This window comes from Schistocerca gregaria, chromosome 2 (assembly GCF_023897955.1).
Source record: "Schistocerca gregaria isolate iqSchGreg1 chromosome 2, iqSchGreg1.2, whole genome shotgun sequence".
NCBI lineage: Eukaryota > Metazoa > Arthropoda > Insecta > Orthoptera > Acrididae > Schistocerca > Schistocerca gregaria.
The window spans coordinates 505863576-505879064 of record NC_064921.1 but is presented as its reverse complement, the minus strand read 5'-3'; the positions used below and the strand labels follow the sequence as shown (position 1 = coordinate 505879064).

The following is a 15489-nucleotide window of genomic DNA, read 5'->3' as shown; positions in this document are numbered from 1 at the left end:
GGAACTGTGGTAAATTGATATCTGAACATGTTTACACAAATGTACTAGAGACAAAAAGGAGAAACACACTCTGAATAAGCCTGTGAAGCTTCCTGCCCAAACAGAAGTTTCTTTCCTCATTCCGCAGAGATACTAGCATATGAAATCCACCTTTGCCTCTGTTGGTACACCCGAAAGCCGCACAACCTGGCATCTTTTCTGAATGATGAGTTAAAGATACATGCATATGGCACCACTGCTATCGTGCTCCAAGCACACAAGAAGCTTCAGGAGTCTGCTGTCGTTTAGTCTGTCCTTAAAAGTACATGCTTCCCTAATTTCACTTGTTACCCATTGGATTTCAGCCCTGTTTTAGTTGCCACTGCATTTTTAGTTTTACTGCATATCAGAACCTTTGCCTACACTGATATCACACTGCACAGACAACACTTAACGATTGTAGTAAACCTTATCACATGCCTTGGTCAAATGAATCTTCTCCAAAAAGGTGTAGGCCTCCTTTATTGCTGGACGAGGCACATATTTATGAACCTGTAGCATGCTGCAGGTGAAAAATAGGTCCACAACTTGAAATAAATGGTTGTGGCTTCATTGCATTGAGAAGTATCTGTTTTTTATTTCTTGATGATGACTAGTTTCGGACAGCTGTGTGCATTTTCAAACCATCCTACAAAGAAGATTACAGTTTACATGATAATTATATACAAACAAGGCACATATCTGTAATACAGTTACACATGTAAATTATACAAATTTGTCATGGTTCTATTTTACAAGTTGCCTTACTAGTTACATACTGTGCTGTAAGTGTGACATAGGTGATAGCCCATGTACAGAAACTGCTGCTGCAGTAATCAGAGTGGTATATGGTTGACTTAACAGCAAAAATACACCACAGAGGCTGGACATTTTTGCTCATTAGAGCACAGTATGTAAAACTATGTAAATCTGTTGTAAAGGGCTTGTCTAAGGGTGAGTTACTGCGTGCCACACAGTGTGGCTTCAACTTGTTATAATAAAATTTAATTTTTGGTCGCTGTATGGAACTGTTTTATTACATTTCGTATGAAAATAAGACATTTTTCTTCTCCATTAGAAGACTCAATAATATTATTTTCTCATGTATATGGTTTTGCCAATTGTCAGTTTTAGAGTAACTTAGTTAGGTTTTAGGATGGTGGTGCTTTTGCAACAGTTTGCACTGATCTAAGACAAGTTGCATAATAAGTTTAATATGTAAAGTGAAAGAATTTTTGTGATGTACCTGAAAAACTTTTTAAAAAGCGATGTTGCTCATTTCCGTCTGATTTTCACCAAGCAGTGGTGCTTAATGTTTCAGTATTAGATGTGTTGTTGAGTTAGTTGTGCTGTGGATTCAGTTTGTAAAAAAGAAATGTAATTTTTGCTCACTGGAGTACACTATGAAGAACAGTATAATTCTGCTGTAAATGACTTATTCTTTTGGTATTAGATGTGTTGTTGCACTAGTATCGCTATTGACATAATATGTAACAAAAAAATAAATGTAATTTTTGCTCATTAGAGCACATTATGTAAAGTTGTGTAAATCCATTGTAAGTAGCATGTCTAAGGGTGGTTGACTGTACACTGGTTGTTTCCATTTTTTCTTTTATCTTTGAGCATAATGCCACACATTGTGGCTTCAGCTTGTTATAATCAGTACAACACTTTTCTTCTCTGTTAGATGATTGAATATAAACTAATGAATTACTGTGCAGATGACTTGCTTAAGGGACAGTCTTCCTGTAAATTGGTAGGCTAATTTATTTATTTTTGGAGTAGGGGATACCACACTTTTTGGTTTTGAGTTGTCTCACACGAAACTAGCATTCAAATCTCCAATGAGAAAACGCAACTCATGGAAATCTCCAATGAGAAAACACAGCTCACAAGTTATGCACTTTAAACATCTCAGTGAGACCAGCCAACAGTCAGGACTGAACACAACAGCCAATTAAGGAAGAATCTCAAAATTACAGAAAGCATATAAGCACAAGCGGAGTCACTGCAACAAAAAAGCTATCTCTGTCAATGCAGAGCTATGATATTACAACACAGTAGTTCTGCTAGAAGCACTCTGTGCTGTAGAGACTACAGTGATTCATGGCCAAACAAAGGTAAGAGAGAGATTGTAAAACAGGAAAGGAAATTTCTCAGGAAAATATTTGGACCAGTTTTTTATCTTAGAGGTAAACACTAGAGTAAGATGTCAAAGAAGTGGGAATCACACATAGTACTATATGCTATTGAGGGCAGTTCAAAAACATCACGAACGAAACACACACTGAAACAAAAGCACATGAAAAAGAGCTCAGGAAAGAAGAACGCATGAGGGAACACAAGCATATGAAGAGAATTTGGGACAGTCAAAAGTATATAAGTATGTATGTTCTAATTAAGAATTTTATATTTCATCTTTATGTCTTTCTATCTTACAGAACTGTATTGTGAGGGGAGCTTTCAACTTGTATGGGAAAAATCACCTGTATTTCAAAAGAGAGCAATAATAATTTCAGCTGAAGTAAAATTAAGAACATCATGCACAACCTCATTATTAGTTTTAATATTCTTACTATTTATGTTGTTTTTGTTTATTATCTTAATGACAGAAGACACTAAAGTTACAAACAGGTATAAGCAAAGTTATCAAATTGGCATAGAATAGACTTATGTATCTATGTAACAGTGAAGAAATACTTCATAATTAAAAGACAGTGTGTTAAAATTGTTGGATGCAAGAAATTTTTAAAAATAAACAATGACTTATGTTGAAATGCTCAAATAAAATGTATCAGGATACCGAAACTTGATACTGCCAAATGAAATGAATTCATTGAGATACATTTTAAAAGGAAACAATGGCTTATTTTTAAATGCCTGTGTGACTTGGAACTGAGGTGAATTTGCCTTATAAATGTAATAATGAACTTCCTCAGATTTAATGCTAGATATCACACACATATCTCTTTATATAATATGGAATGTATAGCTTTTGCTTGCAAATAATACGTATATAAATAACCTCATTCATATAATAATGCATGGCATGAGCACACAATCAAAGAAAAAAGTGCCGGCTTTACTTTCATCACCTACGAGGCATCTGGCATCTACATATTTCTCCTACCTTTTCTTCTCTTCCGTTATTAGATAGTATTACTGTTTAATTCATTCTTTACTCTTTTTGATCTACCTACTCATTAAGGAAATTTTCATTTTTCTTGACTACTAGTCCTCTTTATGTCTGTCATATGTAACAATATTTTTTTAAATTTTTAGGTTTACAAAAAATTAGTGATAAATATTCTAAAAACAGATAATATTTTATTTTCTGAGTAAGACATTGATAGTAACTCAGTATAAATGTGATTTTCATATTTCCAGAAATGAAACTACCAAAAAACACATGACAGAATGTATTTTTCTTGAAGTAGATTGCTATAAACACAAAAAAAGATAAGAAAAGAGCTCTGAAGAGAGTGACTCGGAATGATATTCCCATCCCATCCTTGTCCTCCACCTCATCCTTCTTCATCCTCTTTTTTGTGTTTTGCTTCAGCACACCCCACACTCTTTTTCAGTAGTATTACTAATGTTTTCTTCCTTTTTTTCTGTAATGAACTTTGTTGTTTAGTAACATTTCATGTATTCTGAACTTTGTACATAATTTCATTGTTACATCAACCCTCTCTCTCTTTCTCTTTGTGTGTGTGTGTGTGTGTGTGTGTGTGTGTGTGTGTGTGTGTGTGTGTGTGTGTGTGAGTGAGTGAGTGAGAGAGAGAGAGAGAGAGAGAGAGAGAGAGAGAGAGAGAGAGAGAGAGAGAGAGAGAGAGAGAGAGAGAGAGGGAGAGAGAGAGGGAGATATATATATTGATGTAGATTTGTTCAGTACAGAATGTCCATAGTTACAGATTTCAAAGTGTTTTGCATTTCATTTCCAGAATTCAGGTTTGATTCAAGCAAAACCTTTGCCACAAGATTCAGAAATAAGCTCTCCAATTGTCAATTTCGTATTACTGGAGCATAACCATGCTATAACACTTGTGCATTTTGTTCATCAGTCCTTGGCAAGGCTAAGCAAAGTAATGCGTGCAATAGCTCTTCCATCTAAGGAAACTGAACAGACAGCAATTGCTCTTATCAGTCACAAGGTGAGTACTGAAACACTGATTTTTAGTATGATTATTTTGTATCTCCTTATAAGGCCTGTTACTAGGGAGTCTCCCTGTGCATAAATTACATACCAGTCCATAAAATATTGATAGAGGCTGCTCTAGAACTGTGATGGTTAAATAGTTTGTGAAACATATGCCAGGTATGTCTGATGGAAGACATGTCTAAAAAGTTGGCAGGCCAGGGAAGCAATAATAATCTTTGCTCATCAAAAAAGGCTTGCACATCTTTCCCCGCGTGTGACTAGGCACTATATTGCTGAAATATAGTATGTGGAATTGATGAAGGAGAGAAAGTTATTTGCATGCTAATACTTTCTTGATGTAGTTGCTGTACAGTTTGTCCTTGGTGTGTTGGAGTTAAGGTATCCAATGACACTCTCCAACCATAAGACTTTTGATTTGTATATTGCATTGTGTAACTTTTCTGGCTTCTAGATTGTCATCACCATAGCAGTGTTCAACAAGTATGTAGCTATCACAATAGAGCAGGTTCCATCAAAACTTGTCTGAAGACACTGGAATCATATTAGGAAGATGATGGTTAAAATCCCCATCTGGCCATTCAGATTTACGTTTTCCATGATTTTCCTGTATCACTTAAGGCAAATTCCTGGCTGGTTCCTATGAAACAGCATGGTTGATTATCTTCCCAGTCCTGAGCTTCTGTGCTGTTTCTAATGTTCTATATGTTAAATCTTAACCTTTATTACTTCCTGCCATCTGAAGATTCTTCATTTTATCATTCACATTGCCAGAATGACTTTGACATTGCTCATTGTTCCTGGGCTGTGGATGTCAACATAAAGCATGAATAGTACCAGTTTAGCCCACAGCAGATGGCATCAAATCCTTAACACAAACAGATCCACTGTTGTTGTAGTGCTTCAGTCTATAACAACACTGAATGAAGTTGTTCATTACATTATGATTTGCAGACAGAACAGTCTCCATTCCAAATTGCAGTGACACTCTGTATTCCAGTATCCAGTTATCACTGTATACAATGGTGTTTGTCCTGTTGATTACTCATACACATCATTGTTTCAGCAGCATGCCCTTTACTAGCTTAGTTTGCAATATGACAAACTTGTTTTACAGAGACTGAACATTTTATATCATTTAAATTCATTCACATCACCCTTCAAGATTGATAAGGCACACTGACACTTACTTTCCTGTTTCCATTTCCTTTGGTAGCTGCCACTAATGGGGCGTGGTGTAATATGGACCCTTTCAGTCACGTAAGTGAGGGGATTTCTGTGCCTATGTGTATGCCATTGGTCTGCAATATTAATCAGCACAACCCTAGAATTGACAACTCTGGCTGCTCAGTTTTCACTAATATTTGAGCAGATACTATGATTTAATTAATTAGTGAAGATATAGCCATTTAACCCATCAAGTATTCATTCTTCACTTCATAATGGAAAGGCAGGTGAGGCCAGGAATACAAGTCTCCTTGCTGTTCTGAAACTTTAATGCTCAAACTCTAGTACTTTTGTGATGGTAATTTTTATAACTTTCCCATTATGTTGTATGGTTCTCAGTATTTCTTCAACAGTAATTAATCATTTTAGAAGTAAATTTATCAACTTTGATTTAATTTTGAATTAATGAACTAATATTGGGAAAAAATCTGTTCTTAATTATTTGTGTTTTGTCGTAGGTTCCAGAATCATGGCAAAATCTTTGGTGTGGTCCAAAGGAGCCTTCATTTTATTTACACTCTTTAGTATCTCAGGCCACTGCAGTTGGTCACTGGGCAAATCGGAGCTCAGTTTTGTTGCAAGAGCCTCTTGATTTGGGAGATCTGTTTGAACCTGATGCATTTCTTGCAGCTGTGAAGCAGCAGACAGCAAGGTATATGATTAATTGATTTAAGCTTCCAGATAATTAATTTCTTCTTTACTATGAGTAGAAATAGTAATTGAATGGAAAAAGAGGCAATTTCCCACTCATTAAACTGGCTTCTTTTTGGGGGGAGGTGCGGAGGGTTCAGGGGGTGTTTTAGTGTGACACATCTTTCATATTTATGCTTAGCAAAAGTCCTTTTCCTGTTTAGCTTTTTCCAAATTTTAACAATAATTATGGGATGTGAAATTTCATTCATTAATTCCATATCTTTGATTTTTCCCGTATTTACTAACCTGTGATATAGATTCACAAGACTATTGTTTTTCTTAGTTTGCCCATTTATGAGTAACTATCAGAATGACTTCATTCAAGTGCTGCTTAACATTATGCCATCTATTTACTCGTTTATTAATGTGTGTGTTTTAAGGGCTCTGTTCAGTGGCTCATTAAGTAGGATTTTATTTAGTTGCTGTAAAAGTTATCAACTCCAGCTATAAATTACAGTTCTAAATTATTATTATTATTATTATAAAATGTTGTCAATAGAAATCAGACAAAATAGAGAAGTAAAGGAACACTACTAAAGCTGCAAAGGAAAGGTTATATCACATAAAATCCTCAGTTAATAAGAGACAAGTGGACAAAATGTGCACAGAAACATAAGGCATGTAGGGTTGTTAATTTGTAAATCTAGTCAATATTTTAGCTGACGTGGGCAGACTGTGAACAGTGTGGTTTCAGTTTCAGGATGTAACAAATCATGCCATATGTGGGCATGAATAATGTCTGACAACTATCAAGCTTTTCCTACAGCCTTTAGACATTATTAGAACTGAGTGTGGAGAAGCTATTGAGAACAAGAATAATGCTTCAGTCAGTGTGTGGGGAAGATTTATTTATGCATAGAGATGTAGAATCAGGAAATGAATATCAACTATAAGGAAAGGTGCATAGTATTAATGAGAACCATGAGAAACAACAAAATGATCAGTGTAATGAAAGAAAGCCAGTTTTCGTAAATAAAACCTATTTAATAAATCCTGGAGTAGTCTCAGTTACTTGTATGGTAAATATATAAGTAACAGCATCTTGATATCAGATAAATACTGTATTCGATGGAACATTACAAAACTCATCCATTCACTATTTAATGAATCGGATGGAGCATACCTTACTATATGAGCTAAATAATAGCTTCACTGATCCATGTATTTACATTTAGTATGTATAATTGTTTTTATGCTATTGTTGTTATTTAGATACATATGTCTGCTGCTGCATTGTTTTAAATGTTTTGAATATTTATTCATTAGCAAATCATTATGTTCTTTTCTTTCTTTAACTACTGAGAGATACTTTTCTCCCTAAAGCATTACATTCACCATCAGCGTGTCATACATTTACAATCTCAACCATCAACTATTCTGTAATAATCTGGTTTACAATTTGCTTCAAGGGAAAATGATGTTGCAATAGATGACCTTAGACAGGTCACAAGTTGGAATCAGAGGAATGTGTCCAGTAAAATGAAAGTGTGCTTGTGCTTGAAAGGACTACAGATAGAGGGTGCAGTTTTCAGTGGTACTTCCCTGACTCCTTGTTCAGCTGATGCTCCTGATGCCTCAGCTGCTCCTATCTGCACACTCACATGGATGACAAAGGTCTGGTATTGTATCCACTTCAGTTGAAGTATAGTTGTTTTGCTTTGTAGTGCTTCACAATAAAATGTAATTACTCTTTATCAGAATGGATGAGTAATACCTAGCTCAACTTATGAAATTAGTAAGCATGCCTCAGTTTCAGCACATATCTTGCTTTTCTAACAGTATAAGTACTCATGTGTATTCTAGAAGACACATAGGTGTGTGTTATCGTGGGTTTACCATAGCAAAGTGCATTTGTTCTTGCCATAACCACATCTGTTTGAATTATCACATCAATCAAATTTAGAGTTTCCATACTTTGTTCTAAAGGCTGAAGACAAATACAATCTTGAAGAAGTCTGCAAAAAATAGCCTTGGTAGTCCTCTGCTATAAAAATCTTGGCTGTAACCGTAAGGAATTCTAGGACTAACTTGCATTTGGGCTTGATTAGCTATTTTTAGTCTTGTCTTGTGATTAAAACTCAAAATATGTCAACAATGTACAGTTTTGATTGTTTTTCTGCAGTTTTTCTAGCATATGTAAGACATATAGTCTGCAAAGACATGTTTGTATTGATATTGAATAGTCACGTAGTTATTTGTGCATTGAAACATCCCCAGCAGATAGCTGACACAATTAATTTTAGAATGTTCCAGACTGAGCAAACTCTTTAACTCTACTTTATGTGATGAATTACCATGACAGATTGAAACTATCTGTCAGAATGAGAAACAAATATAAAATCTGAATTTCATGCCCTGATGAGTCAAAACATCATGACAACTGCTCACTGTGAAATTGAAGGGCCCCAGGTGACATCACTGGGACTTGATGCAGTAATAAAAGCATATAAATGGAGCAGAGAAAAATGTGAAATTATATCTGGTACTGATTCAGACCACAACTGGGGAAATCCACTGACTTGTGCTACTTTGACAAATGTGAGACTGGTGTCTAGGAATGAACATGTCAGAAATGTGAAAGTAGACAGCAGTCCACATACTACTGTCATGAGCATCTATGGAAAGTGATTGAAGGACAGTGAAACTACAAGTAGGCCACAGGGTGTTGAATATCCACACCTCATCATCACTGAACATGGAATCTGAGGCTTGCCCACTGTGAAAAGCAGAATAAGCCAGTTGGAACAGTATGAGATTAGGGAACATGCTAAATAAGTGTTCATTTCAGGTCTATAAAGTAGGAAACAGATGTTTTTTCTAGCATCAATGAACAGGAAAGAGATTAGAATCTGGTAGAGCTCAAGTAATGTGAAGGGTGCCACAGGGTTCTGTTCTGGGTCTGCTGCTTTTCTTGATTATATCAATGATTTGCAACTAAACTTGAGAGATGACTAAAAAACATTTCTCTTTGCAGGTGACACATGTATTATTATGAAAGATGTGGAGTGTATTGTAAATGAAATAGCTACGAGGGTAGTCGCTGGTAAAGTTCCTAGGTTGTGTGGCTGTGGTCGATGAAACTTTTCCATTCATAATGTTTCCTTGAGATGAGAGCTGCACTGGACATGTTAAGAGGTGCTACATTGCAGCTCTCGATGAAATGTTAGGAATGGAGTCGTTTCACGGACCACAGCCATACAACCTGAAAGATTTATCAGCAGCTAAGAAATCTGGTCTTTAAAAGGTTAGTCAGTAACATTTGGATTTGGCTTAAAGAGAACAGATTAACATTTAACACCAACAAAACAAAATGCACAGTTTCAGGCACAAAATGCTTGTAAACTTGAAATTTTACTGTTGTAAGATTATCAAACAGTTGGTGATGTCAACCTTTTTAAATTCTTAGGACCAAGGATAATAGAAAGCTCCCTTGGAAGTACCATGTTCAAGGGCTTGTTCAGAAACTGAATGGTACTTTCTTCACTGTAATAATAATCTCTACTGTCTTTTATATCGAATGCAGAGGCTTTGCTTACGTTTGCTGTATTATCTCAAATGTCAGGGAAACTCAGTGCACTCAACAAGAATATTTTTAAATCACAAGAGGGCCTTTTTAGCAGTTAGAAATGAATAGTAAGTATGATTGTTGTGATATGTTTGTTGTGCTTGATGAATTGGTTCTGTCCAGAAACAGCTAGAAGCTGTATTAGCCACAGTAGATAGGCTTCATCCTGCTGCTCTAAGCTTCAGCGATGTTGGGGCACCGGTGTCTTTTTAATTCGTCTGGCAATCTGTCACTACATGTTCAGATGTGCAACATCTGACGGATTTGTCAGACAGTGACAGACAGTGGTGCTTTTGTGTATCTCTGGATGGAAAGTGAATGTGGGCATTGCCAGGACAGCGTACGCCTAGTGACATGTATCATATGTTGCCCTGTATTGATAACACATCTGAGCCATCAATGGATGACCTGTAGGGTCAGAGGCTGATGTTCCTGCTACTTCCAGACAATAATTGAGAGTGCATTTGTTGGTCATTATGAGCTCCAACATTAGAATTAAATAGCAGACAAGTCAGGAAAGAATGGTAGTACAAACTTGGTATGGTTGCGGGGAGGTCTTGTCTGAGGTACAGAGGACATTCTGCTGGTGGCTGTTGAAAGCAGTGAGTACAACCAGGTGCAAATGATAGCTCATATCAGCACGAAATATGCTAGCCACCTGGATTCTGAGGCCATTCCCATTTCCTTTAGGTGATTGAATCAATGAAAACAGGTAGACCTACCCACAGAGTAGAATCAAACTCTCTCTTTGCAGTATTGTACCCAGACACGATTGTAGTCCTTTGCTTTGGAGCCAAGTGTAAAGTCTAAATCTGAGACTCAGACAATTCTGTGTTCTCTGTTATCAGATAGAGAGTTGAAAGGTCCCCCTTAATAGATTAGACATACACTACACACAGCAGGCAGATCCTTGGGAAGCAAGGTGTGTATGTAGTGTGTACATGGATGTCTCTTAAGCTAGAGGAACCCCCTCTTTAGGCACAGTGCTAAGTTAGCTGCCAAATATTAAGAGAAATGAGCCACTTTACTCTCTGAGAAGAACATTCATACTTGCAGACAGGAATGATAAAATTTTAATATGATATTTGGAACTGCAGGAGTATCCATGACAATGTCCCAGAATCACTATCACTTATTAAAGGCAATAATGCTCACATATTATTAGAAACAGAAAGTTAGCTGAAACCAGAAGTGAACAACAGCAAAATTCTAAGTTCAGATTTGAATATATATCAGAAGGTTAGACTAGATGCCAGTGGTGAATGTGTATTTATTGCTGTAAGGAATAGTATGTTATCTAGTGACATTATAACAGAATCCAACTATGAAATAATCTGGATAAAGGTAGTCTTCAACTGTGGCTGGAACTTCGTAGTCCAATGTTTTATAGACCACTCGCCCAGGAGCTACAGCGGCAGATTGCTTCATAGAAAACTTGGAGCCTATCACAAGTATGTTTCCTGCTCATGACTTCACAATCGTGAAGACTTCAGAATGCCAGCTATATACTGGGAGATTCATGGAATTGAAACTAGTGCCCGATACAGTGATACTCATGGCTGAGTAGTCTGTTCTTTTTTTTCCACACACACACACAGTGATATTACATTTCATAGAAGACAGGAGCCCTGCAAGCCATTATTCACAAAATTGGGAATAATGACCGTTTACAGCCATTATTTATTTTTGTGCCTGCTCCATGTTAAATCCGGATTCCTTCAGCAAGAGGTATGAGATACACGACCGCAATACCCACAACAAAGAGAAAAAATGTACCAACCTGCTGACTGTCCAAAACAAGAGACAACTTCCTGGCAATTGTCCTAAGAATTTTCATATAACTTCCCATGGAAGTGCAGGTCTTGTCACTGGAGATATTCAAGAAAAAAATTCAAGAGGCTTAAAACTCCATCAGTTATAATGTGTCCAGAAATTTTTTGACTCTGAGAAAAGAATGAATTTACTGAGCATTCTCCAAATCTAATAAATCTGTGAGAGATCTAAAATGCCAAGGGCAGATGAAGTGTATCTATAACAAAATGCTTTATCTGTTCAATTTTTTGTAGTCTTCTTCATAAAGAAGTAAAATACTAGAAGACTTTTAGCTTATTCAGTTATATCCCAGGTATAAGTCACCAATAGATGGTGACAATTCTCTTAAGGTTTTAAAGTAACATTGTTACTGCAGTTGAAACCAGTAAGCTGATATTACATATTATTTCTATTGTAATCTATCAAGTTTTGGATTTTGGTGAGGTCTGGGTCCACAACCTTTGTAAAATTTTTAAATGAGGCCATTCTGATTTATTGTGGTTACAGTTTTGACACATGGTCATTTTCAAGCCTTTTAACAGCCTAAAGCATAATCACTTTATTTAAACATATCAGTTTTGAATTTTTTTGAAGATATGTATGCTGCCGTGGCTGGTGAATGTCACAGACTTGGTAATTCAGTCTATGTAATATAAGGATTGTAGTAAAATACCATGTCAAACTTTTGTTTTTGAATTCTGTTTTATTATTATTATTATTATTATTATTATTATTATTATTTACAGAGTGATTATGGAAAACATCAGCACCAAGAATACATAACATTGCCTTTATACCTCACATCAGCACGTGAAAGAGTTGTTACCACACTAGATGTGCCTTGCCGTGCTTCAGATCATAATATTTGGATTAAAGCTGGCACTTGCTTCTTCATAAAGAAGTAAAATACCAGAAGACTTTTAGCTTATTCAGTTATATCCCAGGTATAAGTCACCAATAGATGGTGACAATTCTCTTAAGTTTTTAAAGTAACATTGTTACTGCAGTTGAAACCAGTAAGCTGATATTACTTCATGTAATATTTTGCTATCCACTTTAGAAAAGCACTGAAATATGACACAATGAAGAATTTTATTTGTTTAATCAATGTACAGCAATATATATTTCACAATAAAAGCTTGTATGTGAACAATATTAGTATTATTATATATCATACGTGTGGCAGTACTATACTGTAGAAGTACCTTGTGTCACTGTTAAGAAGTGTTTGTTTGGGTACTCTGAGTACGTATAAATGGAAGTTCAATTTTCAGAAAAGTTTATTCACAATTTCAATTATTCCTTGTTATTTATTACAGAAAATACAGAGACACAAGGAGCTGTATATGATATGATGCAGATTTTGCAAATGTTGTCTGGCTGGGCCTGAATATTTTCAGCAGCTTAAAATATCAAACTGAATATATGCAGATATAATAGAGGGAAACATTCCACGTGGGAAAAATATATCTAAAAACAAAGATGATGTGACTTACCAAACAAAAGTGCTGGCAGGTCGATAGACACACAAACAAACACAAACATACACACAAAATTCGAGCTTTCGCAACCGGCGATTTCTTCGTCAGGAAAGAGGGAAGGAGAAGGAAAGATGAAAGGATGTGGGTTTTAAGGGAGAGGGTAAGGAGTCCTGCTCCGCTCCTGGGATTGGAATGACTCCTTACCCTCTCCCTTAAAACCCACATCCTTTCATCTTTCCCTCTCCTTCCCTCTTTCCTGACGAAGCAACCGCCTGTTGCGAAAGCTCGAATTTTGTGTGTATGTTTGTGTTTGTTTGTGTGTCTATCGACCTGCCAGCGCTTTTGTTTGGTAAGTCATATCATCTTTGTTTTTTGAATATACGCAGATTTTCAGCATATGAGGTTGATGTATTTTAATTGTAATTGGTTGATAGAACTGTAGAGTTCCAGTACTGACAATTTGTTAAGAACTAATTTTCCTAACACCAAGGCACCTCATACCATACAAGACCTTATCTACATGGACAGTTTTGCATTCAGAGTCCCAATTTCAAATCATCATCAGTCATACAGCTTGAACTGTTGACATTTGCTTGTGATATTTTACCGTGAACGAAATTTTCTAAATCAAGACAAACATATTCAATGTTTAAGTTATGATTTCTCATTGGCTAACAGAAGTTATCTTCTAGAAGATGTAAATAACAGCACTTTCAAATCTGGTATTATGAGACTGTGTACACAGATAAGTATACATTTCATTCCATAGATACATAGTGAGGAGACCCTCAAGGATAAAGAACATTGCCATAGCAACAAAAATATGTAATTTGTATTTACAAACAAACAGTTGCACTACTGTTCCTTTTGCAGATATTCAGTGAAATGGTCCTCAAGAATGTCAGTTAAGTAAAAATTCAATTAGTTTCATTTAATAATTACTACCAAACTTATCACAAACAAAAATCATAAATAACCTGAAATGCATAAGATACTTCTTAGGCTTTGTAGCCATCCACCATTTAACAAATTGGTTTACGATACTTACTGCAGTGAAGATGTGCCAAAGTCAGATGTTATGTAAGACTTATGCTAGTTTATATTATTAATAGATTAACTGATTCTATTAAGATATTTCTCAGTCTGTATATAAGGAAGTAGCCACCAAGAAGTCCTTTAGAATTTAGTTAAATAGAACTTTATTAGTTGCATAACTTTATATTTGTGTTGGCAAATTACACAGGCCAATGAAAAAAAATTTTTTTGGAAAACTTTTTTTACTTTGATAGCTGATCTTTATAGATTTTTATGAGCTGAATCCACATCTAGCCTTAGTTTGTTTTTATCACCCATAGTTTGTGAGCAATATGCTTTTTATTGTATAGTATAAAAATCCTATGCTATATGATAAATGGGGAAATTAATGAAAGAGTTTATTACAACATAAGCATGGTTTGTATATACAGTAAGCTACTTAAAACAATGATATGCATTAATAGAGGATTCACTCATCAGCTGGAATTGATTTCTATTTTATTTCTCTTTTTTCTTTGAATTTTCTTGTGTAGCTTTTTCTATGATGAGTCACTTGCTGAACTTCTTGGTGAAGTGATCAACAGTAGTCCCCCATCATGTTGGTGTTCCAGCGGCCTTGGTACCATTTTTCCATCATTTTAATGTCCTGGTGAAAACACTCTCCTTGCTCCTTACTAACATCTCCCATATTGTCCAGGAGGTAATCAAGATGACCATTCCAAAAGTGAACATTCCGGCTCATTAAACATCCTAAAGTTTTAAACTTCTTTAACATTGTAACTATAATAGAAACATATTCTGGGTCTTTTTCATGTCCTAAGAACTTTGTAATGACTTGCTTGAATGATACCCATGATTCTTTCTCATTCAAGGTCATTGTGACTTCAAAGTTAACATCAAACATCAATTTTCTAATGTCAGATCTGACAAAGACGCCTTCTTTTAGTTTAGCTTCTGAAAGGTGTGAAAACTTTTGGCAGAGATACTTAAAACACGGTCCATCTTTAGGCAAAGCCTTTACAAACTGTTTCATTGGGTCTAATTTTATATGTAGAGGTGGTAGCAGTATGTTTTTTGGATCTACATGGTTTCTGCATAGAATGTTCTCACCAGGTTTTAAAGACTCCCTCACAGGCCAATTCTTTCTGCACCAGTGTTATTCCCTAGCCCTACTGTCCCATCTACACAAGAAACATGTAAATTTGGTAAAGCCATTTTGCTGACTTTTAGATCACCACATATCATCCAACCATGAGCAGCATAGCCTATTTTATTTAGCACTATTTCCAGGTTTTCATAGCTTTCTTTCAGATGTACTGAATGTCCAACAAGTATAGATGCATACATTTTACCGTTGTGTAATAAAACAGCCTTTAAACTAGTTTCAGATGAATCAATAAACAACCTCCAGTCTTCCTTTTTGTATTCAATACCAAACTCATTCATCAGACCAGGAATTTCTGAGCAGTACGCTGAATCACCTTTTTGTTGAAAAAACT

General features: G+C 35.7%; 1 protein-coding gene across 1 annotated transcript in view; it reads left to right on the top strand.

The window, feature by feature from the left end:
- Positions 1-12627, top strand: part of LOC126328907 (cytoplasmic dynein 2 heavy chain 1) — a 906666-nt gene extending 894039 nt beyond the window's left edge. Inside the window, exons 72-75 of the mRNA XM_049996078.1 lie at positions 3963-4172; positions 5863-6056; positions 7507-7711; positions 12221-12627. Coding sequence (XP_049852035.1) covers positions 3963-4172; positions 5863-6056; positions 7507-7711; positions 12221-12379 — 768 coding nt within the window. The 3' untranslated portion in view covers positions 12380-12627. The remainder of the gene's footprint in view (positions 1-3962; positions 4173-5862; positions 6057-7506; positions 7712-12220) is intronic.
- The last annotated feature ends 2862 nt before the right edge of the window (positions 12628-15489 follow it).